We start from the raw sequence: 27,578 nt of genomic DNA on the forward strand, positions 1-27,578 counted from the left end.
AGAAGAAGTGGTGTTTACACCAACCTAAATGGGAACCTTTGCTACAGCTGTATGATAGCTCCAGGGGACAATTGTGTCCTGAAATAACAAGGTCTTCTTTAAAATGAATCCATATGTGCACTCAGCTTTATGATATATCTGATGTAGTGTGCCATTGGGAAAAGAGAAGAAAATACAGTTACAGAGAAGACACTGCAACACAAGTCCCCAAATAGAATGTGTGTTTGTGTGTGTGTGTGTGTGTGTAGGAATGTATCTTCAGTAGAATTGATGTGCATTCTTTGAATCGCGGGTGAGAGTAACAGGTATTTTCCCACGGGAGCGTGGTCCTGCCAGCGAAGTACGCAGGTGCCTCTCAGCTGTGGATTCCTTGAACTATCTTGCGAACAGCAAGGAGCTGTATGATTTAAGCCCAGAGGAAGCAGCCACCACCACCCCTTCCCATGCTTTCGAGACAACTGAGACACCTGCCTTCCACTGCTCCTGCGAAGTCTTTGAACCCAGTAATAAATGTTTGTGGAGATGAGTCCCTAGTGGGAGAAACTTAGGACTGATAAGCTCCTTCCAAGCAATAAGAAAAACTAGCTCGAAGTTTAAAAAAAAAACAACAAAACAAATCGCTCAGAGAGCACGCAAAGGTGTTTTGCGTGGCTGCACGGCTCCTCTTCTTGAGAATAAATAAGGACGCCGCTTCTTTCACAGACCACTGTCTTAAAAACTGGGTCTTTCCATCTGTTGGTGCCGCCAGAGTAGAATGTGTGCGTGGTGTTTCTGCTTTTTAATAAACGCTTCCATGTTCGCATGTCAGAGCACTCAATTAAGGCGAAATGTCTCAGTCCGCCAGCTGCATAATGAGAAGACCCAGGCAGCCAGGTTTTCATTTCGGAAAAAAGCTAGTCATATTCAGGATTGAGAAGATGACGGCATCTCTGGGCTCCATTCCTCTTGATCTTAGCTGGGATGCTCTTCCTAAAGAACGTAGCAATTCAGCTTTTACACGTGGCACTGACAAGGTTTGCTTGTGAAGATGGAGAAACGAGGAAGGGATTTGAAGTCGTAGTCTTGTTTTCTCCCAAGAGATCTAGCATGTCACCGAGATCCTCCCAGTTAGGACCAGGTAATGATTGCCACGTGGTCCTCAGTGACAAACAGGGGTAGTCTGTGCCAGACCGAGAGGAGTCTCAAAGCAGACACAGGTCCCCTAGTCCTTTAGAGGACTAGAGCTTTGTAACTCAGATGCTTAGGACCAGGTAGGCCGCCCAGGGTAGAGACAGCGGAGAAAAGTGGCAGGGGGTTTGTTCTCTGGGACCCTGCTCCCACTGTCCCGCTTTATAGTGTGATCTGTCTTGCTAGGTGGGGATCAGGCTGCACAGAGTTCCCTCTGTGATTGGTCCATTGCCACTTCACCTACTAGCAGAGCTGTCGTAGCTGCAGCTAGGTTCTGGGGCCAGCTGGGTTGGAGTGGAACACCCCCACTGTTTTCCTTCTGGGGAGGGGAGCTCTTGATCACGTGATGAGAAAATTCCATCTCATCCAATAGATACCAGTTACAGGAGATGACATCAGTACAGAGGTGGGAACAGCAGTGGTGACATCAGTACAGAGGTGGGAACGGCAGTGGTGACATCAGTAAAGAGGTGGGAACAGGAGTGGACAGACATACGTGTAGTACACAGACATACATGCACACAGTGCACAGACATACAAGCAAGGAAAACACTAATTCACATGAAATAAAAATAAAGATTGAAAGTAAAAAGAGAGAAGCTTTTAACATTATTTTCATTTTCTCATTTTATTAATAATATGACAATGGACATCTTTGCTGTTTGGCTTTGATAGTATATGTCCCCTAAGGTCCGTATGCTAAAAGGTTTGCATGCCAGCCTATGGTGCTACTGGGTGTTGCGTTAAGAGTTCTATCCCAGGGGTTAGAGAGATGGCTCAGTGGTTAAGAATGCTGGCTGCTCTTCCAGAGGTCCTGAGTTCAATTCCCACTACTCACACAGTGGCTCACAACTATCTATAACTGTAGCCCCATGGGATCTAATGCCTTTTTCTGGTGTGTAGACATTCATGAGGATAAAACACCCATATACTTAAAATACACAAAGAAATAAAAAAAAAAGAGGGTTGGGGCCAACTAGAAGGAATCTGCCATTGGGGCTGTGTCCTTGAAGGAATTTTTGGAGGGTCCCTACCCCCTTTTAATTTTACTTTCCAACTTCCGTGAGAAGAACTTCTCTTATCAACACTTCTGCCACAGTGTTCTGTCTCTTTCCAGGCCCCAAAACACTGGAACCAATCGCCATGGGCTAAGACCTCTGAGCAGGAAACATTTTCTAAATTTGTTTTTTTTTTTTAATTTGTGATTTTTCTAAAGATATTTTGTCATAGTAAGAGGAAGCTAACACACTTGTATCTGTATAGATCTTTAAAATTCTTCCTAAGAATTTGATCTGTAATTGCTTATTAGTTCATTCTGACCCAGAGTTCTGGTCAAAAACCTACATTTTTCCCCCTCTCAGATCAGATTTTAAGTCCTGAAAACAGTGTAATACTTCTGATAATGGCACACAGATGCTCAGGCTGCTGTTTAATGCCACTTTAAGTCAAGAAGGAGACGCTTGCACTACAGGTGGAAAGCTTTTAATATCTGTCCAGTTCAGAGTGATGCTCAGCCCCCTGGGGACCAGCCTTGAAGGGAAGACATGTGTTTCTGAGTTCACTACTTCATACAAAGAACACTTCCTCCTTATGTTTTAGGAACTAATTTTTTTTTTTAAATACACAGCGTTTTGGTATAGAGCACCACTAAATGTCAGGCAACCAGCAAGCCAGAAACCCCATGTCACAGTTTCCTATCTAGTTAAACATCTCATGTCGCTGACAATGTTGTCTTGGCTGAAGAAGCATGGAAGGGGGTTTCTCTGTCCCCAGGGAAGGGAAAATTACATCTGGCTTCTTCGTCTCTCTTTCCTGCTGTGATGATATTCAGTGGAGACACGATGTTTGCAGAGAGACTTTGGAAGGCATGGCTTTGAGTCGGAAGCTTGATATTTTTCATGGCTCTGCAGTTTAAAGGCCCGGGAAGTCTGGCATAGGAACCTGGAGTTCTCGTGAAGTTCCTGCAGATTCCTCAGTGGCACTGGCTTGGGCACCGCAGCTTTCTCTGCCCTACAGTGGTCTCTCTTGGCCACCCAGCCACCTCCAGCCTGCTCTGGAACCCATGACAAAGCGACGGAAACAAGCGTTCCTTTATAATCAAGGAGACGGAAGCCGTATGACTTCCTGGTGGTCCCAAGGCTAGTTAATAACAGCGCCCGTTTTCTAAACAAGCAGTATGATCACAGCACCTGAGCTACGAGCCCCTTGCCACTTGCTTGCCTACATGTAATGATCTGCCCATCAAATAAATGCAAAGGGGTTCTTGTCCACCAACGAAAAGGTTCCAGGAGCCGCAGGAGATAACACAACGAATTGCTAAGGCTTGTTGGGCTGTGGTAAGACAGGAGAAGAAAATTACCACAAGCCCAGGAAGTGGGGGAGCAACTGTGACCCCGAAGTACACAGAGCATCACACAGTCTCAGACCCTTGGAGTCCAACGACCTCTGAAACACTGAGCCCAAGGATGGCCCTTTACCATTCACAGAGCACTTAGCCTTTCTCTCTGAAAATAGGGACACAATTATGACAGAAGCAAGAAAGAGCCTCAGCTCCAGAGAGCGCTTAGGTGCGTGCTGCAGATGACAACATGCTATAGTATGTTATATAGTATGATATATAGTATGCTATAGCTGTCCGTGTGATAGCTGCCTTTGCCACACAGCACGGGGCCAATCCGCGTTCCGAAATTCTTAAGTTGAAAAGAAAGAAATATAATAAGAGGCAGCAACCAGGAGGCTTCATGTGCTAACAGACTCTATTTCTATACTCGAGGGTGGTGCAAAATCGTACCATCTTGAAGTGGTTTGGAAGTATATTTTTTGAGGTCAGTCTCTACACAGAAAAAGGCTCATATTCATTCTAAGCATTAGTACCTGTTCTTTTCCCAGAGCTGCTTAGGCATGGCCCTTATTTGCAGCAGAGAAAACACGCCACACATATCCTAATGCATTTAGAAAGAAAACCGCTACGCTTTAGATACAGTGGAGACCTAAACCGCATGCTTAGCATTTTCATGACGGCAGTATACTTTATATTTTTCTCCCAGTCCTCTAGGAATTCGGCCCCAATAAACAATCTGAATGTCTTGAGATAGCTACAAAGGCTCCCTGTGAACATTTCCCCGAGTGTAAACTGTTGGGAGGCTGTTTGTATAATTCACGACAATCCTCAGTCTTGTGTCCCTTTTAATCTTGGTAAATCCATCGTACTGACAGATTCCTGCTTTGAGTTTATGCTTAAAGACTAGATTTATTTCTGCGACTTATCAGGAAGAAACAGGGAAATGAAACTGTACTTTCAGACATATGTAATTTGTTCTCTGCGCGTATTGGCTGAGATTTAACACCTCTGCGGTTTTCTCCCTTGAATTTGTTGAGGCTCATGCTAAACAGGGCAACCCTCCCTAGCCACGAGCCTTCTGGTGGGCTTCTGATAACATAACCTGACCATAGGAGCTCTTATTAATTCCTGGTAGCTATTTATTTATTTACTTACTTATTTAATTATTGGTATCACTTGGCATGCTTTTCTACCTCACACAAACTGGAAACCACAATTCCTGAGAATTTTAGGGATAGAGCACGGACAAACTACTATTATTTAAACACTTCTACATTCAGGTGAAATACATCCATAGCATTTTGGGCCAAAGCACTTGAACATGAAAAATAACGTATTTTCCTGTCCTCACTTCTGATTTCTGTTTATTTACGGTCGTGAGCTAAGCCCTGGAACGCTGCTGCAGAGGGGGAGGGGACCCAAGAGACCGTCTACAATGATGACCTCTGTCACCCGTTGTATAGGCTCACAGGACATTAATATTGGAGAATCCACTGACTTCAAATCCATTTCCGGCCTGTAGCTACTGCCCCGGAGGAGGACCCGAGAATCTCTGCCTCGGGCTGGTTTTAAAAAAGCCTCCCAACTCTGTCCTGTGTTTCCAGTTTTACTTTCTCCCCACTGCCATTTAATTTTATATAAGCATCTTTAAGAAAAAAGGCAAGCCACTCTTCACAACCTTCCACCAGTGTCCGTTGTAGGAGACATCTCCAGTGTTTCCCGGCAGACCAGACCCGAATAATCACACAGAAACTCTATTAATTACAACACTGCTTGGCCTATTAGCTCAGGCTTCTTATTAACTAACTCTCACATTTTAAATGAACCCATTTCTATTATTCTGTGTATCACCGCAAGGCTGCAGCCTACCGGTAAGGGTCCGGGCGTCTTTCTGCCTCCGCAGCACTCTGACTCCACCTATTCTCTCTCTCTTCCAGCCTGGCTATATTCTGCCCTACCATAGGTCAAAGCAGCTTTATTCATTAACCCATAAAAGCAACACATGTACAGAAGGACCTCCCACACCAGTCCGCCAACATAGAATGCAAATGGACTTGCTACCCGTGCATAGCAAGCTTGTACCACCTGGGTTTAGCCTACTCCCAAGTGGCATCTCTGCTATTGTCTCTGGCTTACACTCCGCACAGCCACCCCAGGCTTCTGCATATTTCTTCATCCTGAACTCCTTCTCATTGGAAGGTTGCTGTCTGAAAATCTCCTCCTAGGTTGTTTCCACCCCTGGCTTATCCTATGAAACAGCGCTCAGAAGAGACATTCCCTCACCCGCCCTCGAAAATGCTACGCGCTTCCTCTCCCAACCACGCTACCACACCTCAGTCTTTTCTATTTTATTTTACTTACATATAAACTAACAGCTTTTACAGTGCTGAGGGTTTGGGGAGCTGTGGTTGTCGTCTTGCACCCTTCTTGAACTTAAGGTGAGTGACATCAACCTAATCAGTGTTGAGGGTGGCTTACGTTTCTTTGTGCTCTTAGCCTGGGGCGTTTAGGCCACTCTGTATACCCATAGCTCTTTCATCTAGACTTCTGTTATCCCTATCACTAGAACAAACAAACGTAAGACCCCCTTATCCGAGCACAGGGCAGCCATTCACTTACTTATGGTGGTTCCGGACTCAGGTCTGTTGAGGGAGCTGATGATGACAAAGCCGAACCCTTCGTTCTCCTTGCGGTGAATGACCACATCGCTAGTCTGCAGGCTGTGCGAGGCAAAGCCTTCAGGCGGCGAGGCATTGCTGCTGGGGGCGGCGTGGTTGCTGTTGGCGTAGGTGGCATAGTCACTGCGTGGAGAGCTGTGGTGGGTGGATACGGAGCCTGGACTCCTCCCATTCTCCGGGCAGGGCTCCCCTGAAACACATACCATGGTACATAGGGACTCAGTGGATTACTCAGAAGGAGCAGGCGCAAAGAGCGATCGGCTGACCTTCCCTCTAGAAATGCAGGGTGTTTGAAGGGCTATAGATCTCTAGTCCGCCAGGGCTTCACCAGCTGTTAGTCTTCACAAAAGTACGGAGACTCCCACCATTAGCCTCTTCCCACCCTATCAGTTCCCCCACCGCATCAGCCTCCCCCAACTCTTTTTTTTTATTGAAAGAAAAAAAAAATTCCCGCCTCCTCCCAGCATCCCATTTCCCTCCCCTTCCTCCCACTCTTCTCCTCCCCCTCCCCACTCCTCTCCCCCTCCCTCTCCAGTCCGAAGAGCAGTCAGGGTTCCCTGCCCTGTGGAAAGTCCAAAGTCCTCCCCCATCCATCCAGGTCTAGGAAGGTGAACATCCAAACTGGCTAGGCTCCCACAAAGCCAAAACATGAAGTAGGATCAAAACCCAGTGCCATTGTCTTTGGCTTCTCATCAGCCCTCATTGTCCACCATGTTCAAAAAGTCCAGTTTTATCCCCCAACTCTTAACCACCTCCATCAGCCTCCTCTGAGGTTGCTACTTGCTTTTGTTTTTCTCTTGTTATGACTCCAAGTCCCAGAGACAAGACAACTTTTATATATTAGCCTCTTAGTTGCATAGTTACAGACTAAAGATGATGGGAAAACGAGTAGACAGAATCCCAAATTATCACAGGCATAAGACTCACTGAAAGAATTGATAAAGGGGCTGGGAGGGATGGCTAAGAGGATGAGGTACTTGCTGTGTAATCATGAGGATCTGAGTTGAACCTCCAGAACTCATTTATAGGCAGACGCTAGAGCAGGCTTCTGGGGACAGAGATTGGCGAGTCCCCAGAAGCTCTCTGGCCAGCTGGAGCAGACAACAGCAAACAACACAGAGAGACCCTGCTGCAAACAACGAGGAAGGTGAGAACAAGCCTGAGGCTGTCCCCTTAATCCCGCAAGTATGTGCCGAGGCACACACACTCCTGCGTCACACCGGATACCTGTGAACTCTAGCATGTAGACACACAGGTTAAAAAAAAAAAACAAAGAGAAAAGCACCCATCTTCAGGACCTGCCCATGAAGCGTCTACTCATTTCTTGCACAGTAGGTCTGGGGAAGAGCAGGCGTAGGAATCGAAATCATAGTTATTGAGTTTTGGGAAACTCTGCTGTACCTGGAAGTGGGGCTAGCAACCCCAAGGATGACGGCACAAAGGGGACCAATGTCATTTTTTGTTTGTTTGTTTGCTTTTGTTTTTTGAGACAGGGTTTCTCTGTAGCTTCGGAGCCTGTCCTGGAACTAGCTCTTGGCTAGCCTGGCTTAGAACTCACAGAGATCCGCCTGCCTCTGCCTCCCGAGTGCTGGGATTAAAGGCCTGTGCCACCACCGCCTGGCTGTCATGTTTTTGTTTTAAGTCACAGTTTAACCCAGCAGTGGTGGTGGCGCACGCCTTTAATCCCAGCACTTGGGAGGCAGAGGCAGGTGGATGTCTGTGAGTTTGAGGCCAACCTGATCTACAAAGCGAGTTTCAGGACAGCCAGGGCTGCACAGAGAAACCCTGTCTCAGTAAACAATCAATAGCCACACTTCTATTGTAACGCCATCTAAGTGGGAACTGGACTTTTCCTTCTAAATAAAAGTGGTCTGTTTATTATTTCACAGGACAGTCATCAGTCACATCACAACAATGTAGTCTGAAGGAAAACAATAAATCAACTGAGGTTTTCGTTGAAAATTAGCTTGCACCCTCTGGATCAAATCCAGTATCAGGCTAACAAATTGTGAATGTTGAATCTCAACGGAGTGTTTGAAGTCTTTTTTCTAAATTTGCATCCCGTATTACAACAAACACTTTTTTAATTAATTAGCTAAACCTAACTAAGACTTCAAAAACGAAGCAAGCGTAATTGCGTGGCAATATGACAGGAAATTGGGAACAAAGAGAAGCTAGTTCATGGCTTTAATTACGATTTCGTGTGTGGGGGTGTTTTACCTGCATGTATGCATGTGCACTGTGTACATACATGCTCAGTGTCCATGGCCGTCAGAAGAGGGCACGGACCCCTGGAATTGGGAACACATGGTTGTTAGCTGCCATGTGGGTGCTGGGAATTGAACCCAGGTCCTCCGGAAGAGCAGTCAGTGCTTTTAACCACTGAGCCATCTGCCTCTAGTCCCAAGAAGCCCATTTTTGAAATGGAAGTTGGTCTGTCATCGAGAAGTATTTCTCGTTTTCCCTTCTCTAGGTGTTGGCAGGGAGCGGGATAAGAAGAGTAGACTCGTTCCTTAGAAACTGGGGTGAGAAACAGGACTGTTCCGCTTCCTTTTTATCAATCATCAGGGTACCAAAAATATCTGTCAAATGGAATAATAAGAGGAAATGACCATAGTTCCCAGTTTCTCATGGGGCCTGTAGATGTTGACTCTTTTTTAGGATACTGGGACACATCTTGTGTGAAACGTTAAAATCGGTTGGCAGAAGGTCTCGGGAATCCTGTTAGTATCACAAGCTGCTGTTCCAGCCTTGTTAGTGTGGCGTGACTGGGAGGGAGATATACTGGGAGGGGGGCTTGCTGGTTCTTATGCTCTTGGGTTGCATCCAGGAAGGAGATCGTGGGATGCCAGTGCCCCACTTCCCCCTTGTCTTTGTTGTATATGGAATTGTTTATGTCTTTCTATTACCATGTGTTGGCACAGGCCCAAGGCAAGTGGGTCATGTCTGAAACTCTGACCCCAAAGAAACCTGTCCTCACTGTAAGCTGATTCGTCTCAGGTATTTGCTAGAGATATAGGGAGCCAATGAACAACTCTGAAATAAGGACATCAGAGGGAAAAGAGACATCCAGGAGATGTTCTGTATACTGAAATTCAGAGAAAGAGTGGCATTTACTCATATACCAAGACATGAGAAGTAGCATTAAATTGTTGGGCGGTGGGGATGTCCACCTTTAATCCCAGAACAAGAGAGGCAGAGGCAGGAGGATCTCTGTGAGTGCAAGGCCAGCCTGGTCTATAGAGTGAGTTTCAGGATAGCCAGGGCTACACAGAGAAACCCTGTCTGTGTTTCTGTGCTCCCCTCCCCTGAAAAAGAGAAGCACGTTAAATCAGTTAAAATTTTGAAGAAAATGATGCAAATATGTTAGTTAGTAATATACAAAGGTCTTATAAAATTAATTAGCTTTTGAGGGTAGTTTATTATGTCCGCTAAAGGGAGAGGAGGGCTCGTTTCCCTCTTGGTTTCTTCTAATTACAGAAGGACCGAGATTTACGCCAGCACTGTTACGATCTGACGCACCTGAGTTTTTAAGATATAATTAATTAATCTTTAAGACCAAAAGATAATTTTCATTTGTGAGAAACACGCCGAGGTCATGAAAGAACGACATGTCCGTGTCCACGCCTTTCCCTGCTCTGAGCTAGAACTGCATGCTTCCCCCTGTGAAATGCGCCCCCCCTTGCTGGAAAGCATCCTTCAAAGTCGGGCTGTTATTGCCTTGGTGAAGCGCGCGTCCTTTAGCAGTCCTTGCGAAAGTTGGAAATGAAGTGATTAGAGATAGTCTTGGAGAAGAAAAACAAACAATTATTACGCTGCTGCATTAAGTTGGAAATCTCCAGAGTTAGTGGACCGAGTCACTAACTAAATGTCACAGGCAATGACAAGCGAGATCTCATTTTCTGGCTGTCATATTTCAAGGGGAGTTGAGAGCTGTGGTTGTCAGTAAATCAGCAACAAAGAAAAATTATGTGTCTTTGCAGTAAGTGGTTGGGAGTGACTAGACCGTGGTTTCTAGAGAGAGAGCGAGAGAATCCTAAGTCAATGCGAGTGGTCCTTGGGTAATAGAAAGGGTCAGATTCACCCTCAGGGTGCTTTCCTATTGCATCTGGACCCCTTTCCAAGCTCTTGAGAAACATCCTTTTGTCTTCAGCAAAATGAGCATGCTTTAAGTCGAGCCTTCCCAGGGTTGCTCCGGTCTCTGACACTTGGAGTGTGGTAGCACTGCTGTCTTTGAAAGGTTGCTATCAAATGCTTCCTAATTCAGCTGCTCTCTCTCTGCCTTCCTTTCAAACCTCTCTGTGATGTAGTTATCAACATGGTTGCTCTAATACTACAGAAGGCCAGGTGTCTCAACACCACACACACGTTCAAGAATTACCAACCTCTTAGGGTATCGAATGCCTTTTGGCTCATACACACGGCCACTCAAAATCCAGTCACTTAGTGTTTCCTCGAGTCGAAGTTAAGTTTTAGGCTAGGTTCTGTGGTGTCCCCGCTGGTGCTACTGGAAACCATGGTGGCACTTTACTCCAAGAGATTCTTCCCTTGGGAGATTGGGGATGGCTGATGGTGGCTGCGGGTGGGAGGCCTTGGATGCGAACATTTGCCATTGGGGCTTGCTTCGTATCGGCTCATTGTTGGTTTAAACTTCTTACGTTGTTTCTTAAACCTAATTATCAATGTTTATAAATATGGAGAGCTGATAGGACTTGGGATTTACAATTTCTCTTGGTTTTCTGGAGCTGGGTCATGGCTGCCTGTTGTCTGGGGTCACCATGTTCCTGACACCTTCCCAATGCCTCTTGCAAATACTGAGTTTATTCATGTGCTCATTCGGTGAGGAATCCATATATCTAAGAGGACCTTGGCCTCAGCCAGATCCTTCATCTCCTCTCTGGACCTCATTCTCCGTAGCAGGACTTGAGGATTCTGTGAACCAGACGGACTGTGCCCGCCTCCAGACTGTAATGGGGTGTATCTTGCCTTGAAGCAGAGCTAGGACCGTGGGGCACACACATGACTAGCGCCTGACACCGGGGATATGGTGTCCACGCAGATAGATAGCCTCAGTACCTCCCTGGAGCAGGGCAGTCCTGGACAGGATGGGGCAGCCCTGGGTGTGGCTTTGCCTGCGTTTGTGTAGGCAGGGCTGGTTTGTATGCATCAAAGCAGACGGCTTACTAGATGGACGAGATGCTCAGGAAGGATGAGGAAATTCACTCAGGGTGACCAAGCCCGAGGGCTGATCTGACAGTGCTTCCGAGGGGCTCCCCTTCCTTCACGCTGGGCCAAGGATTCAATTCTCCTTGGATGAGGAAGAAAGATGCCGATGGCATAGAGACTGACCGCAACCTGTTTTGATTAAGCCATAAAACTTAGTTTAATCCATTCTCGATTCCTCAGGGATGCCTTACTCTCAGACAAAGAGTGGATATCCCAAACAACGTGTCATTAGGTTAAACACCTCGGTGCTGAGCTACCAAACACATAAATATTTATACTCTTGGCACAGTAATTAAAGCCACTCTCTTAATATCATTTAGGGAGGAAAAAATAAGTAACCAAATACTGGAGCTGGTGATATGGATAAGACAGCTCTCAAAACTAGTTCAATGTACAAGATTTGTGCTTGTGATTCCCTAGGAAAGACGCTCGAGGTTCACTAAATCACTTGTTCTTTAACTCAGCAATTTATTTCTTATTTTTGATGACTTAGCTTGAAGTTGAAGAATTTTGCCTTTCTGCTTTTAGCATGTACATGTTTTTCAGAATTTAATATTTGGAGCAGGCTTTGTGTTATTTAATTTTTGCCCAATGTTACCAACCTAGCTGTATGCCGTGGTGTAAATTCCCACAAGAAGCGGTGTATCTGCTCAAGCCCAGGCCAGGGTAAGATTGAGGGGTGCAATCTCTGCACCATCCCCCAGCTCCCTGGGCTCCAGACGGTGTTGCTGTGAGAAAATACACCAGCCATGTTTTCCCTATGCCTTTGTTTCTGCTGAACTGAATGCTCACTTCCTGCCAGCTCTGGACCCTCCCATCCTAAGCCAGGCTTGGTCACATCCATCTGGAATTTGTCCTTTTTCACTTTGAAGAAATGGCAGATAAGAGGAAGTTTGCTTTCCTATGCCTGGTAGATTTCTTCTACCTTGTTTTAAGGCATTTTTTTTTAACTCTCAAAGCATCCTGTCTTGACTTTAATAATTTCCAGTGCCTATGGTGTTTTCGAGGCGTCTAGATGAACACGGGATCTCTCACAGTGCGAGCAATGCGGAGCGGAACGCTATCAAGAATTAAATGCACTCCCAGTGCTCTCGGAAGCCTAGCAGAGAGAAGCTGGCCAGAACTGCAGCAAAGAGAACTTTACAGAAGTCACGTGGCCTTACAAAGGGCAGGACTATCTTTGTGCAACATTGGGCCTTTACTCCAACAGCTTGGGTTGATTAGAACAAAATTTAATTTGCAATAATCAGCCAGTGGCAAGGAGAGCATGAAATGATGCTGCTATACTGGATTTTCACTTTGCAGTATATTTCCGTATGAATCGGTTATCTTTTTAATTTATCTTCAGGTTGCAGTATGTATAGCACAGCAAACTTTATTATTTTTTTTAAATCACTCTGTAGGGAAGAGAGGCCGTTAGATGCTAACCAAGCAGGCACTGTCTCCTTCCTGGCCACTCGCTCAAGGAGAAGGCGTAATTCAAAGTGTTTTATTTCTCCGGGTCAAGTGGTATGCCATGAATTTTGGAGACAAACGGCACCTGTAGCAAAGCCTCCATCCAGCGCGAGATCTGTTGTGGTCTCTGCTGGCCAAGTCTGTGGAGTCGTCTGACTTGCTTTTGGAAATGGTTGCCCTGCACAAAGGCTAACTTCTACGGGACCCAAAGAAGACAAAATACTTAGTCCAAGTATTGAACCTTAATGCTTTGTTTTCACCCACAGCGTGTGATGACCAGGTGGCCTTTAAAAAGTCCTGGTGTTAGATACAAACACATATGGAAGGATTAGGGAGTGACAGCCATCAATGACCCGTCTTTGGTTTGTCTCTGGGAGGGGGTATAGTTTCTTAAAGTGGAATTTGGAGTTGATAATTTGATGTGGGAGTGTCATATATCAATCTGTTGATTTCATTGGTTAAGGAATAAAGAAACTGCCTAGGCCCCTTGATAGGCCCACCCTTAGGTGGGTGGAGTAAACAGAACAGAATGCTGGGAGGAAGAAGCTGAGTGAAGTGAGTCGCCATGATTTTCCCACTCCAGGCAGATGCAGGTTAAGATCATTCCTGGTAAGCCAAATCGTGGGCTACACAGATTGTAAGAAATGGGCTAGTCCAGGTGCGAGAGTTAGCAGAGAAGAGGCTAGATATAATGGGTCAAGCCGGGCGGTGGTGGCGCACGCCTTTAATCCCAGCACTTGGGAGGCAGAGGCAGGCGGATCTCTGTGAGTTCGAGGCCAGCCTGGTCTACAAGAGCTAGTTCCAGGACAGGAACCAAAAGCTACGGAGAAACCCTGTCTCGAAAAATCAAAAAAAAAAAAAAGAATACAGTGTCCGTGTAATTATTTCGGGCATAAGCTAAGCTAGCCATGTGGGTGGCCCGGTGAGGGGGGACGCAGCCCCGCCGCTCCTATAATTTCTACAATAATTCCTTAAAAGTGAAGACGGACACCAGAGATAAGTCCACCTTGGCATCGATGCTAACTGCCTGTGGACTATTAGGCAAGCTATTATTTCTTGGTCCTTAGTCTCCTTATCTGTGACGCAATCCTAGTTTTAGAATCGAGTCTGTAGGAAGGAGTTTGGGGGGCTGAGGAGATATAGGCCAGTGGGCTTCTGGGACAGAGAGTGAGGGGCCATGGCTGGGATTTTGGCTTCTGGGATTCACCAAAGTCTCATCAGGTCTTAGGGAAAAATCTGTAATGCCAACACCATTCTTGCCGCCTGGGAAAAGAACTCTCCACTGGGACTTGATAATGAAGAGAAGCAAATGAGAAAATATTATGAATATAGGAGCTGACTTTTAAGTATATGTCTTCGGTGGGTTCTTTTTGAAGCCAAGGAAATAGCTGTAAAGGGAATAATTACTTCTAATTTATCTGTTTCATAAGCTTAGAGCTATGTGAATTGTGTTTTCTCAGCATGAGAGCTGTCGATCCCATATAGGCTGGTAGGTGTGTTGTTACCTTTTATCAGGAGCTACAATGAAAGCTCATTTTCCATCTTGGTTTCCTTATTTCCGTATAAAAAACGATGTAGATTTTTTTGTTTGTAAACACAATGAGAACCATTTTCAAAAGGCCTATTTTCCATTATTATAATGTTTTCCTCATAACAAGCCTGTACCAAAGAGCACGGAGCAGACACAATTGAACCAGCCCCAGGCTTCTCAGGGAAATTTTAATGACTACATTTGGAATGTACTCCTCAAAGCCTGTATTAGCGCGGTTGAAAGCTGCATTTTGGGAAACAGTTACTTGTAGAACACCTAGCTTGTTTCTTTCCCTATATAACACAGAAACCAATTTGAGGTTTGTTTATGGTTCCCCACTTATCTCCCTAGAGCATCACACTGCCTCCCTCCCATCCCTCGCAGCCCCCCCCCCGCACTACACACCTCCACAGTACACACCTCCACAGAGCTCCCCTCGCTGCCCCCCACAGTACACACCTCCACAGTACACACCTCCACAGAGCTGCCCTGCTGCCCCTCCACAGTACACACCTCCACAGTACACACCTCCACAGAGCTCCCCTCGCTGCCCCTCCACAGTACACACCTCCACAGTACACACCTCCACAGTACATACCTCCACAGAGCTCCCCTCGCTGCCCCTCCACAGTACACACCTCCACAGTACACACCTCCACAGAGCTGCCCTGCTGCCCCTCCAGTACACACCTCCACAGTACACACCTCCACCATACATACCTCCACAGAGTTCCCCTGCTGTTCCCCACAGTACACACCTCCACAGTACACACCTCCACAGAGCTCCCCTCGCTGCCCCTCCACAGTACACACCTCCACAGTACACACCTCCACAGTACACACCTCCACAGAGCTGCCCTGCTGCCTCCCCAGTACACACCTCCACAGTACACACCTCCACAGTACACACCTCCACATAGCTCTCCTTGCTGCCCCCCACAGTACACACCTCCACCGTACATACCTCCACAGAGTTCCCCTGCTGTTCCCCACAGTCCACATCTCCACAGGGCTCCCCTGCTGCCCTCCAGTACACACCTCCACAGTATGCACCTCCACAGAGCTCCCCTTGCTGCTCCCTTCCACAGTACACACCTCCACAGAGCTCCCCCTGCTGCCCCCACAGTACACACCTCCACGGGGTGCCCCTCGCTGCCCCCACCCCCTGTAGTACACACCTCCACAGTACACACCTTCACAGGGTTCATCTGCACCCCCCCAGTACACACCTCCACAGGTTTCCCCTCACTGCCCCCCCCAGTACACACCTCCACAGGGTTCCCCTCACTGCCCCCCCAGTACACACCTCCACAGGGTTCCCCTCACTGCCCCCCCAGTACACACCTCCACAGGGTTCCCCTCACTGCCCCCCCCCCCACAGTACACACCTCCACAGGGTTCCCCTCACTGCCCCCCCCCACAGTACACACCTCCACAGGGTTCCCCTCACTGCCCCCCCAGTACACACCTCCACAGGGTTTCCCTCACTGCCCCCCCCCCCCACAGTACACACCTCCACAGGGCACCTTTCTTCTCACAGTGAGGTTAACCTGCCCATTGCGGGCTGCGTGGTGCATGAGGTCAATGACATAGCGGTGGGTCTTGCCAGCCACCGGGATCCCATCCACGTAGACAAGCTCGTCCCCTGGGTGTAGGCGGCCATCTCTGTCGGCTGAGCCCATGGCGATGACAGCTCCAATCAAAATCTAGAGAAGCGAGGAGAGAGTGTTCACGTATACAGGGGCATGCACTGGAAAAGCAGATGCGGAGAGGCAGGAGGGACAGACGGACGTCCTTCCAGGTACTCGTTCCCATTGTCTAACACTTAGGGAAAAATAAGTCCCTGGACTGACTGCTGGTTTCCATAAAGTGTCCCTTGCTGACTGCCTCAGAAGCTGTCACCCTTAAGGGGAGTTCCCACTCAAAGTACCCTGAGGCCGGCGGCTGTCATACACAGCCTCTGCACTGAGATACTGTGGACTCTGGGTCCTGACTCCAGTTCCTAACTGTGTAGCCTTGAACATAGTTGCTTAAGCTTTGCAAACCTCGCTTTCTTCACTTACAAAACGGCGTGATAATACGTCTAGTTCATAGGATTTCTGGGAGGAGCCAACGAGATAACGTCTGTGGAGCATTTAACCTTTATGTGACATTGTACTGCATAAATGTCAGGGAAGCCACTTGCTGCTCACCATTAAATAGAGTCTCCATTTTTTTCCTTGCTTTTTGCTTTGAGACACTGGAGAGGTAATGCAAAAGAAAACGAAACAATTTTTTTTTTCTGACTCGACTCAAATATTGTCAGCTGAACCTTCTCCAAATTCTTGTTTTGTCCACTGAGGGTTTCCTTAGAACACTGTCTTCCTCTGCGCACACACACACATGCACGCACGCACACACACACACACACACACACACATACACGCGCACACACACACACCCCAGCTCCATGTCCCCTCAAACGCTTCTGTGGTGGATACATCGCCACTGTGCCAGAAAGAGAGCGGGTGTGCCTTCTAGAACTCAAGGTATCAGTATAATACCCCAAACAAGGACCACAATGAAAGGCAGGATATATGGCTTCCAGGAACCCAATGGGATCTCTTGATTTAGTGTCTATAAGCAAGGCCTTTTTCTTTCTTTCTCAGAGGAAAGAAAATGGTACTTAATATTTTAGCTTTGCTGCTTTACCTACAAAAAGTTTCTCCAAGCCATGCACAACAGGTCTTGTTTTTCTTTCGTTGGTGGCTGAGCTGCGTGGTTCCTGAAGGCAGTGGTTTCACAGCCTAACAATGTTACAGAGGCCTCACTCCAGGCTTCAAACCCTTTAAAGCCATCTTTTGCTCCGAAATTGATTTCTTTTGGGCATGGTAATTTCTTTCAAGTCTCAGATCTGCGGATGCCAGTTAGCTTGTAGAATAGCCCAGAGCTGACCTGCATCTCTTCAGGCTTGGTACCAGAATGGATGCTCTTGAACTTAGCCCCATGTCTCATGTCTGTGAGCATGGCAGCTGGATCGGAATGTCCAGACTTTCAGGTCTAGACAGCATCACAGTTTGAAGCATTCCACAGCTTTCCACGCTGCATACACAGTGACCCTTTCCTCCAGTATTTCTGTGGTCGTCTATTCCTGGAGGGGACTGGGGTGAGGAACAGCATCGTTTCCATGATGAATTGCTTGCACTGTTCTGCCCAGACGCTCACTTCTGCTATCCCAGGGAAGGCTTTGCACCACCTGCCTTAAATTACCTGCACAGTCTTATTCTTTTTCTCCAACCTGCTGCACCTACTTGCTGTAGTCTGGAAGTTGGGTACGCTTCTGACAATCTATTTCCCCTTCTTGTCATGCCAACCTGGATGTTTGAATTTCTTCCTAAAGATATTCCAGTCTGTTCTTCAAAAGGCTCAGCCCACAATGGAATGCTTCAAACGTTTTCTAAATGCTTTGTGTGAAAGCCAGGTAAAATATGTATTTGTTTCTCCTCTGCCCCGTGAGAGCTCCATTTAGTAGGATTTGCCCTAAGAAAATGCTTTAGCCTTTAGATTTCCTGTATCAGGAGGCAGGAACGTTTATAACCAGTGATAAAGAAAACAGGTTATGAACTTTTTGGCTGGCTAATTGCCAACTCTGAGGCAAAAGTCTGCTTCTAGCCGATGGAAGTTTACAGCGTTACCACAGGGCCTTACACAAACATGGGACAGATAAGTTACACACTGAAATTCCTGGTCCCTTCCTGTGCTGGGAAAAATGCAGGGGTGGACACTCACGATTGATGCTACGTTCTCTGTTGCTGTTTGTTGTCCCTCATTAACGGGAGATCCCTGAAAAACATTGCTTTCTTGTCATATTGCCCCATAACAGTATCCTCCTTATTTATTCATTTCAACAAATATTCCCTGAGGAGTGCGGGGATACTGTGGAAATGCCAGGATTCCACAGTGATAATAATAACCATCCCCACCTTACAGAGCCACCATTCTTGTGGCACATAAAAGTGTGAAACACAAGCAACCTAAATAGAATGTTAGGAGGCGTGTACAATGGGAAAAAGGGCAGGAGTGCGGGGGTGCCAACCATGTGGCCAAGGCAGCGTTGTGGTTGGCTAAAGTAGGTATCCTTGAAGAGCTGACACTTTGACAAGGAAGGGCCAAATGGTAACAAAGTGTACTGAACACATTTTCCTCGTTTTTGTTAATTCTGTGAGAAGTTCATGCCATGCATTTTGATTGTATTCATTCTTCCCCCAAAACCCTTCTATTCCCTCCCTACAAACTTTTCCCTTCCTTCCTTCCTTCCTTCCTTCCTTCCTTCCTTCCCTCCCTTCCTCCCCCCTTTTTACCCCCTCCCTCCCGCCCTCCCTCTCTCCTTCCTTCCCTCCTTCGTTCCTTTTCTTTCTCTCTTTACCATAAAAAACAGTTGGTGCTACCAACATATTCTTGGAAGTATACCCTTTATTGGAGTGAGGCCAACCCGTCAGGGGCCACACCCTTAAAGAAACCGACCCCCCATTTCCCAGTGGCTATCAATTGCCAATGAGCTATGGGTGGTACTCTGTTTTTGTCTCCCTTCCTCTGGACTGAGCTTTTGTCTGGCGTGAGCTCGCACAGCCCTTGTGAAGCTGTCTGGAAAACACAGGTCCATGCAGCCATCCGCTTCCTCTGGCTCTTATGGTCTTCCCACCGACTTTCCTGGAATGACCCCCTACGCCTTAGGAAGAAGGGTGTTATATAGATGTCCCGTTTAGAGCTGAGTGTCCCCCAGTCTCGTCTTCTCTGTAGCTTGACCACTTGTGGGTCTCTCTGTTCATTGACATCTACTACAAAACCAAAACCCAAACCAAAGACTTTTCCCAGTTGAGAGCTGCCCTAGCCTGTGGGAATCAGTTTCATCTATGTCTGTTTAGTGAGGTAACATCTGTGGGTTCTCCTGTAGCTCTACGAACCCGTCTTGCCACAGTCTCTTGGTAACTCCAATAATGGTACCAGATATGGTTAAAAAGGCTTCACATGTGATTTGTATACTTGCTACTTTCCATTATTTCCCTTTTGCTATGTTAGCTGCAGTGACTGGACTCCATGGCTCCCTCTTGTACTGTAACTCTTGTTGGCTTCCCAAAGCATGCTTATAGACCATGTCTCAGGACACCTGATCCTCTCAGACAGCTGTTCCCAGAGTTCGTGTGTTATAGACCGTGTCTCAGGACACCTGACTCTCTCAGACAGTTGTCCACTAACTTTAGGGTGTGTAGGTATTATCTGTGAGTTTTCAAACTCTTCTAAAATCTACAGGATAGAGATGGGGTATGAGGTTGTGTGCTTTGGGGTATGATCTCACTATGGAGCCCTTGGCTTGTGTGGAATTCTCTGTGTAGACCAAACTGTCTCTGAACTCACAGAGATATGCCTCTCTCTGCCTTCTTCTGTAAAGACGTGGCTACCACACCCTACCCGAGTGTGAGATTTTGAACGTGTAGTAAGCGCCTGAGATACTGAGCATTTTCATTTGGTCCAATGGCCCAGGACCTATGGTCATACCAGTTATATGCCAAGCTGTCCTGGCTTGGCCCATTGCATTTGTTACTTTCCCGGCATCCTGAACCTCGCTAGTCTAGGTTCCCTTATGCATCAAGTCCCATCTTCCTTCTGACCTTGCTGCCCACTGGCCATGCTGGCTGAGAAGCCAGCCTAGGCAATGTAGCCTTCACCTGTCATTATTCTTCCAGCCTCAACTAACCCTCCAGACTCAACTCATCCTCCAGCCTCAGACGGACTCTTCAGATTTCTCTCCTCCATGCTCTTGAGGAACATTCTAACACAGCTCTCTTGTTCTGGCCCAAAATGAAAGATTTAGTGGGAAAACAGACAGGAAACTGTGCCCGTATGACAGTTCATGCCCTGGGCCTTTTCAATTATATTTTCTCTCTACTACCGAGAACTCAGCCCTAAAATCATATATATGTGAGCCACATTAATGGACTCAGCAGGCTGTGTTTAGGAATGTGTTTACCTAACAATCATAATGAAAAAAGAGGCCATAAACTTGAGAGGGAGTGGGGGCGTGGCAAGGGAGGGAATGGAGGAAAGAAGGGGACGCCAAAATGATAGAAGTATAATACTCGTATGCTAAATTCTAAGTAAAAAACGATCTCCCCAGAAACAAAAACTTCACAACCCGACTTCATCTCAAGCTTTGAGGGCGCAGAACCAAACAGTGTGTGCTGTGGAATAGGAATTTATATATTCAAGTGGCTGATACACCAGGAGGAGGTGAAAAGATAATGCTGAAAGGAAAACAAGATCAAACAAAACCAAATCATAAATGACCTCTGCAGGCCTTTAAATTATTCTGAGCCTCCTGCACAGACTGTCCCAAGTCAGCACAACTGTCCCCCAAGCTGTCACGGCGGCAGACACTCCAGGTCCTGTCCTTCCAAAGAACTCCAGGAGTTTGATCTGCCTCCAGTCTGAGGAACAAGTCTGCCCTGTGTCTATATTCTGGGAGGTCTGTCTCCACACGCGCCTTGCTCCACTGTAATATTTTCTAGATCTTTCCATTCTGATGCCTTTTCATTGCTTTTCAGCTTCCATTCTGATGCCTTTTCATTGCTTTTCAGCTCACAGCACGAGATCTCATTTTTGTTCCTCTCGGGCAATTTTTCATTTCTTTCTATTTCTATTGTTACTTGTCTGTGAAAAGTAGCTCTCTTTCTCTTTTTCTAAGGAAAAAAAAATACCTGGACATTTTGCTTGAACAGGAGCCCCGCTGTTTACTGTTTGTGGAAGCCTAGCTGTCGTGTTCAATATGAACCCCAGGGTGTCAATAGCATTTCAGGTAGACAGAGGCGGAGCCCTGCTGGATGTGACCGGTGAGATCTGCGGTTGCGGTTGATGAACACATCGCCTTACCTGCCCCAACCTCTGCAGTCCAGCAGCAGTTAAATGAGGCAGGGGGTTGGGTTTGTATGCTGTTTTCAGCCTCAGCATGGAGGGAAGCAGGAAGGCCGGGCTGAAGGGAGCTCTCGATAGCGACACAGTCATTCTCTGAGGTGCGATGTTCTGGTGGGGAAGAGTCACTTTGTAGCCTTGGCTGTGTTAGGATGAGCTAGGTTTCTACATTATTGCCGGAGTGTCAGCAACTGGAAGGTGTAGCAGGAGTATGTTCTCAGCCATTTAAAGAAAGGAATAACCGGGGTAGAATATCGGTAATCCGAGGCTTATCATAAATACTATGCTGCAGGGGAGGAAGGGTTTGGGAACGCCAGGACTGTGTTCAGAAGGGCTGGGAGTGTGGGTACCAGTGTACAAAACAGGCAGAGGGACATCCTGAGCCCCAGTGGGGATTGTGCGCATGCACACTGGCTCTTGATTTAGTTTGTAGAATATGCTCCGTTCTGCTAGTCAGTTTTATTGCTTTTATGTTAGATTAAGTCTAGAGCTTTGGCTCTCAACTTTTTTTTAATGCTATGACCCTTTACTACGGTTCCTAATGCTGTGGTGACCCCCAACCATAAAATTATTTTGTTGCTACTTCGTAACTGTAATTTTACTACAGTTATGAATCATAATATAAATATTATATACGCAGGATATCGGATATTTGACCACCAAAGGGGTCTTGACCCATAGATTGAGAACTGCTGCTCTAGAAATCCATCTCCCTTCTCGAGCTAGCCACGTCTACACATGGTCCATGATTTGGGCAAGCCTGTCTACCTCTGGAGAAGAGGCTGTCTCAGGGTGATGTTTACTAACTGGTGTGTTGGTGTATCGCCCAGTCATGAGCTTAGGGGTCCAGCAAATAACAAAATCCATACCATGAGACAATTGGAACATTGTTGTTTTGCTTTATGTTCATTTCGTAGCTTAATATTTGTGTATTTATACGTAGGAGAAAGGACCTATAGGCTCTGTTGAATTAAGATGACAGTCTTGTAAGGGTTTAGGGCCGGTATCAACCATGATTTGGGCCAGGTTGGAGCTCCTTTGTTCTAAAGTAGTCACCCTCCCAATTTCTTTCAACCCAACTGTTTTGGGTGGCATCCTCAAAAGTAGTTGAGTAAATGAGTAACAGAAGCATCAAGGGAATTTTAGGAACTATGGTCATGCTTGGTCTTAACTGGTTCCAGCCGGTTGTCATAATGGAAATGGCATTGGATTTGCTTTTCAGGAGAAAATGGAAATCACATGGGGGAAAAAAAAGTGAATTAGTACTTAACGGTGTAAAAATTTCAAGGGAGCAAGAGCATGCCACAGGGCTGATGGAAGGGCATCTGTGCTTCTAGGAGGAGCTCACTCCTGTTTCCTAGAGGCCTCTGTATGAGCTGGAGACCAGCACTCATTCTGAAACACTCAGGTTTGTCTTGAGTCTAAGTATTCTATTCAGTTTCTTTCAACTCATGTATGTTGTACCAGGATACGTGTTAGGCTGGAAGACAAAATTCTCATCAAATCTTATCCCCTGTCTTCAAGAAGCTCATGGAGCTTGATATACTGGTGGTACCAGAGCCACCGAGGCTCTTGAATTCCCTAAGCTGAGGGAAGGCTGTGGACATTTAGGGCAGTTCTCTAGTGGCTCCAGATGGACACAGCCGTCCCACCCTTTTGTTTGTAGTTCTTAAGAAAAACTTGAATGTTCTGGGAGTAAACCATCCTGACAGGAAGACTGGTTAGGATAGCCTTGGCTCTGCTCACCTGGCCCCTACAGACAGAATGTGCTTTAGCCTGGAGAGTCCTGGTTATTTCAGAGTATAAAACCCACAGTGGGGATTTGAGGGGGGCAGTTCTATAGTTGTGAGGCGTGGGCAGTTGAGACTCCATCTATCTTGGAAAACTTCCCCAAGCCAGAGACTAGCACACAGTGAACCTTCATCTTCTATGGTTATCTACAAGTAATCTACCTACTTCATGTGCCCTGTGTGTGCACACCCACTGGATTTAGGCAAAACTTGACCTGCATGCTGTGAAACTGTCCCATTAGCGACACATCTACCATGGGGTCTACCGTGCAGACAGTCGGGAGACGCTCTTCTCTTTACTTTGTAGGTTAGCAAGCTCACTTCAGTTGATAGTAACATGTCCTGAGGGGACTTGGGTGAAAGACGACTTTAAGCTCAGTCTTAGGTCACTCTGGTAAACGACACAGCTTTCATTTATGGAATAAGAAATGAAAGGAGAAGATGAAATCCATGCTTGGGATGAACAGAAATTCTTTCTGACCAACCAAAATGTGTGAACACGGGAGCATGTCTGAGCAATTCTGAAGGAGGCTAAGCCGGACAGTTTGGTGAGGGGCAGGATCCTGGAGGGCTAATCAACACCTTCGTCAACATTTACCCAGATGAAGAAGCTTCTAGGCATCTTACTCATTTGCATATGAGATGAGCTGTGGAGGGGGAGGGCCTGGAGGACTGGTCAGGTGACTGAGGATCTCAGAACCAGGTGACAAGCAGGGAGGTTGCGACTGTGAAGGGGAGCTGATAAATATGCTGTCCTTAACTGAGGAGCGGGATACCTGAGTTTCTTCCGGAGGCTGAGGTTCCTTGGGGCCTGCGATGTCCCTGCATCCTCTCCTGTTCTGAGACACTAAGGGAAAATAGGACCAATCTCTGGCCAGCGTGTCTTTCAACTTCCTTGGCAGCTGGAGGCTTAGGACGCGCTGGGTGGTTGTTGCTCACTTTGTCCCTGGAAATTAGGAACACCATCCCACCCCGGAGCTTCCTGTAGTAAGTTCTCACATTGCCTGGTGGAGCCACTCTTGTGGGGCAGAGGAAGCGTCTCCCAGATCTTGTCAGACTCTCATGACTGACTCTGCTTGGACGTCTCCAGGGTAAAGGAGCTCATGCTATCCAGAGGCCATCTACCTGTGCCCAGTTTTTACTATTATAGGTTCTTTTCTTGTGTTAGACTGGTGTTTTCTTCTTTTGGAAATTTCTGCTGATAAATTTTATGTTTCCTTTGGAAAACAATCTACTAATCTGATGGCAGACAAGGCTGATGATCGTAGATATTGATTTAGAACTTGTTACGGTCCAGGTACCAAGAGGTTTAATTTACGTCATCTCTACTCCTTCAAGCCATTCTAGGGTATGGTAATTCTGGCAGAGGAACAAACTGCAGCTTACATTTGGTGTCTCAGATGAGCTAGGATGGGATCTATTAACACTCGCCTTGCTTCCTCTAGCACCGTCCAAGATAGATCTCTACAATGAGTGTTTCAGGAGGATATTTTAATATGAGCTCACAAATCTAGGTTCACTATGTTTTCTGTATATCAGTGAGTGTTGCTAGTTTATGCTTTTGTTCTGAATATGTATATCTGTAGTAATAAGGGTGGCGGGGCTGCGTCCCCAGCACCCCGGCTGCCTGCTCGGCTAGCTTATGCCCCGAAATAATTACACGGACACTGTATTCTTTTAAACACTGCCTGGCCCATTCTCTTCTAGGCTAATTCTCACATATTAATTTAGCCCATTTCTAATAATCTGTGAGAACCGGTCTTACCGGGAAGATTCTAGCCTAGTCCATCCTGGGTCGGAGCTTCATCCCAGGAGCGGGGCATGGCGCCTCTGTCTGAGGCGTCTGCTCCCGAGAGAGCTGTGGAGTCTCTGGGCTCACTTCCTCTTCCTCCTAGCGTTCTGTTCTGTTTACTCCTCCCACCTATCCTCTAACCAATAAAATGGGCCAGGGCAGTTCCTTTATTAGCCAATGACCTTCCTCCATCATATATCCATACGGTCATATGTGCATATTAATATAAAAATTACTACAGAATCATTCTCAAACTCTTAGTGTTCTTTCAATTGCCTCTGACTTCATGAAAATATTCTTTTCATAACGTCTTAATTTAGTTTGGCTCAGACTTTTTTTAAGCAAAGAATTTGATTTTACTTCTATTTACCCCTGTGTTTTCTACCCATCGTGTTTTTGTTACAAGGATATATGATTCGGTGGTTTTTCAGCCTCTTCTTCTGTCATATTTTACGACTGCCTCTTAGAGAATCCCATCTTCCAGAACCATTAAGTAATCGAACGTCTCAGGAAGAACCAGCCCATTCTTAGAGACAGTAGTGTCACTTCTGGTGGGATTTATGGGGGATAAGGGCTGTGGAGATGCTTGAACTTTGTGAGGTAGTGCTAAGAGAACTAGAAGACAGAGATCAGACCGCAGTCCTCGCTGCCTTCTAAACATTTTCCTCTTGGTGCCCTGAAGGATGCTCTCCCTGGTATTTATGTACAAAACAGTCATGCGTGGAAACAATGTGGATTCAACTTACAGGCTGTCCTGGTTCATCTCCCCCGAGGATTCTGAAGCCAAATCCAGACTCCATCCTTCGAAGGTGGACATCCAGTTCCTTATAATCTGGGCCTGGCATAAAGGAAATGCCATTGAGTCACGAGTACTGCCTCCTCCCCACCTCCCGAGGACCAGAACACACCGATGAGAAGTTAATTTTGTGGTGGATGTGATTAATGGGAGTGCTGTTAGTCGATGAAAGGCACAGAGGATAGAAAATACACGGTGGCAAAGAAGTAGGCACCCTAAGTGTACGTAGTCCCGAGGATGGCGGGGAGCATCCAAGGGCCTTGCCAGAGCATCCTCCGCAGGTAGAGGGAACATGTGAGGTTCGGAGTGAAAAGAGTTGATGGTTCTATAATGTTTAATCTTCCTGAGAGCTTTTGGATTGCCTTTAAGAGGCTTGTCTTTGACTTTGAGGATGTTTGCTCTGATTACCTCAGAGAGGAGGGACAGCAGATGGCAAAACCTGCAAATGTCTGTTTCAGTACTGCCTTGTAGGCTGCTCCCATCTGTTTAAAATTTGGTGCATCCAGTGTCGGCTGCTGCTGCTGCTGCTGTGTGTATGTATGTGCGTGTACATGTGTGTTTATGTGTATGTGTGTGTTTGTGTGCATGGGTGTGTGCATGTATATGTGTGTATGTGTGTTTATATGTATGTGTGTGTTTGTTTGTGTATGTGTGTATGTATATATGTGTGTATATGTGTGTTTATGTGCATGTGTGTGCATGTATATGTATGTATGTGTATGTATGTGGGTTTATGTGTATGTGTGTTTGTGTGCATGTGTGTGTGCATGTATATGCGTGCATGTGTGTTTATGTGTATGTGTGTGTTTGTGTTTGTGTGCATGTGTATGTATGTATGTGTATGTATGTGTGTATGTGTGTTTATGTGTGTGTTTGTGTTTGTGTGCATGTGTATGTATGTATGTGTATGTATGTGTGTATGTGTGTTTATGTGTATGTGTGTGTTTGTGTGCATGTGTGTGTGCATATATATGTGTGTATGTGTGTTTATGTGTATGTGTGTGTTTGTTTGTGTATGTGTGTATGTATATATGTGTGTATATGTGTGTTTATGTGCATGTGTGTGCATGTATGTGCGTGTGTGTGTGTGTGGTATAATTCATCTTTCTGAGTATACTCCTTTAGTCTTTCCATAAGGTACAGGCAGAACTCAACCCAAGCCTGAGAAGAATTTCGCCGCCGGGTATTTTAGAATGTGGACTTTATTAAGGACTATTGATTTCATTAACACCTTTAAAGTAAATTAGAAAAGGGATATCCACCTAAAATTGGATCAAAACAAGACTGGACCTTTAAGAGAGATGGAAAACTCTTGAGTGGCAGGTATTTCATGTCTAGAGTAAGCTGAAACAATGGAAATATTTAGACTCTTCAAGGAGAATGTTACAAGCCTCCCTTTGTTCCTTCTTTGGGAGAAGGATGTTAATTTTGGTGGGATTCTGGGCTTTCATGCCCCTCTTGGCATGTAGGAATATTTATTAAGCTATCTTTGGCTTAGAAAATATTTATCAATTTCTGGCTTTAGTGGTGTAAAGGCAGCAGTAGGGGCAGGCATTTGATAAAATTCCTCTTGCTTAAACAGGCCAGTTTCAGAAATTAGGATGAGATTTCACAGGAGAATCCCCAAGGGACAAAAGCAAAATCTCACAAACACTGAAGCACTTAGATATAGAATATTAGTTACGGCCGACACGGGCTCACTGAATGATGGCCTAGGAATCTCTCCCCGGCTCTTATGGAAAGGACTGTGCACAGCCCACCGAATACAGCCGGTCTAGGCTCGGCTTTGTACTTAACCACCTGATCAATGAAGGGCAAGACTTCTGACGTGTGGGCAAATGATGGTTTCCTGTGCTT

At 46.3% G+C, this 27,578-nt stretch overlaps 1 protein-coding gene across 6 annotated transcripts in view; it reads right to left on the reverse strand.

Moving 5' to 3' along the window:
* Positions 1–27,578, reverse strand: part of LOC121458759 (membrane-associated guanylate kinase, WW and PDZ domain-containing protein 2-like) — a 1,271,545-nt gene that overhangs the window by 112,484 nt on the left and 1,131,483 nt on the right. For all 6 annotated transcript variants that reach the window (XM_041668118.1, XM_041668117.1, XM_041668122.1 and 3 more), the window contains 3 exons: positions 25,672–25,763; positions 15,912–16,104; positions 6,128–6,376 (listed from right to left, as the gene is read on the reverse strand). In XM_041668118.1, the coding sequence (XP_041524052.1) occupies positions 6,128–6,376; positions 15,912–16,104; positions 25,672–25,763 (534 nt within the window). The remainder of the gene's footprint in view (positions 1–6,127; positions 6,377–15,911; positions 16,105–25,671; positions 25,764–27,578) is intronic.

The sequence above is a fragment of the Microtus oregoni genome, unplaced genomic scaffold (genome assembly GCF_018167655.1).
Source record: "Microtus oregoni isolate MIOR12 unplaced genomic scaffold, Mior012 000018F_ref0000195, whole genome shotgun sequence".
Lineage (NCBI taxonomy): Eukaryota > Metazoa > Chordata > Mammalia > Rodentia > Cricetidae > Microtus > Microtus oregoni.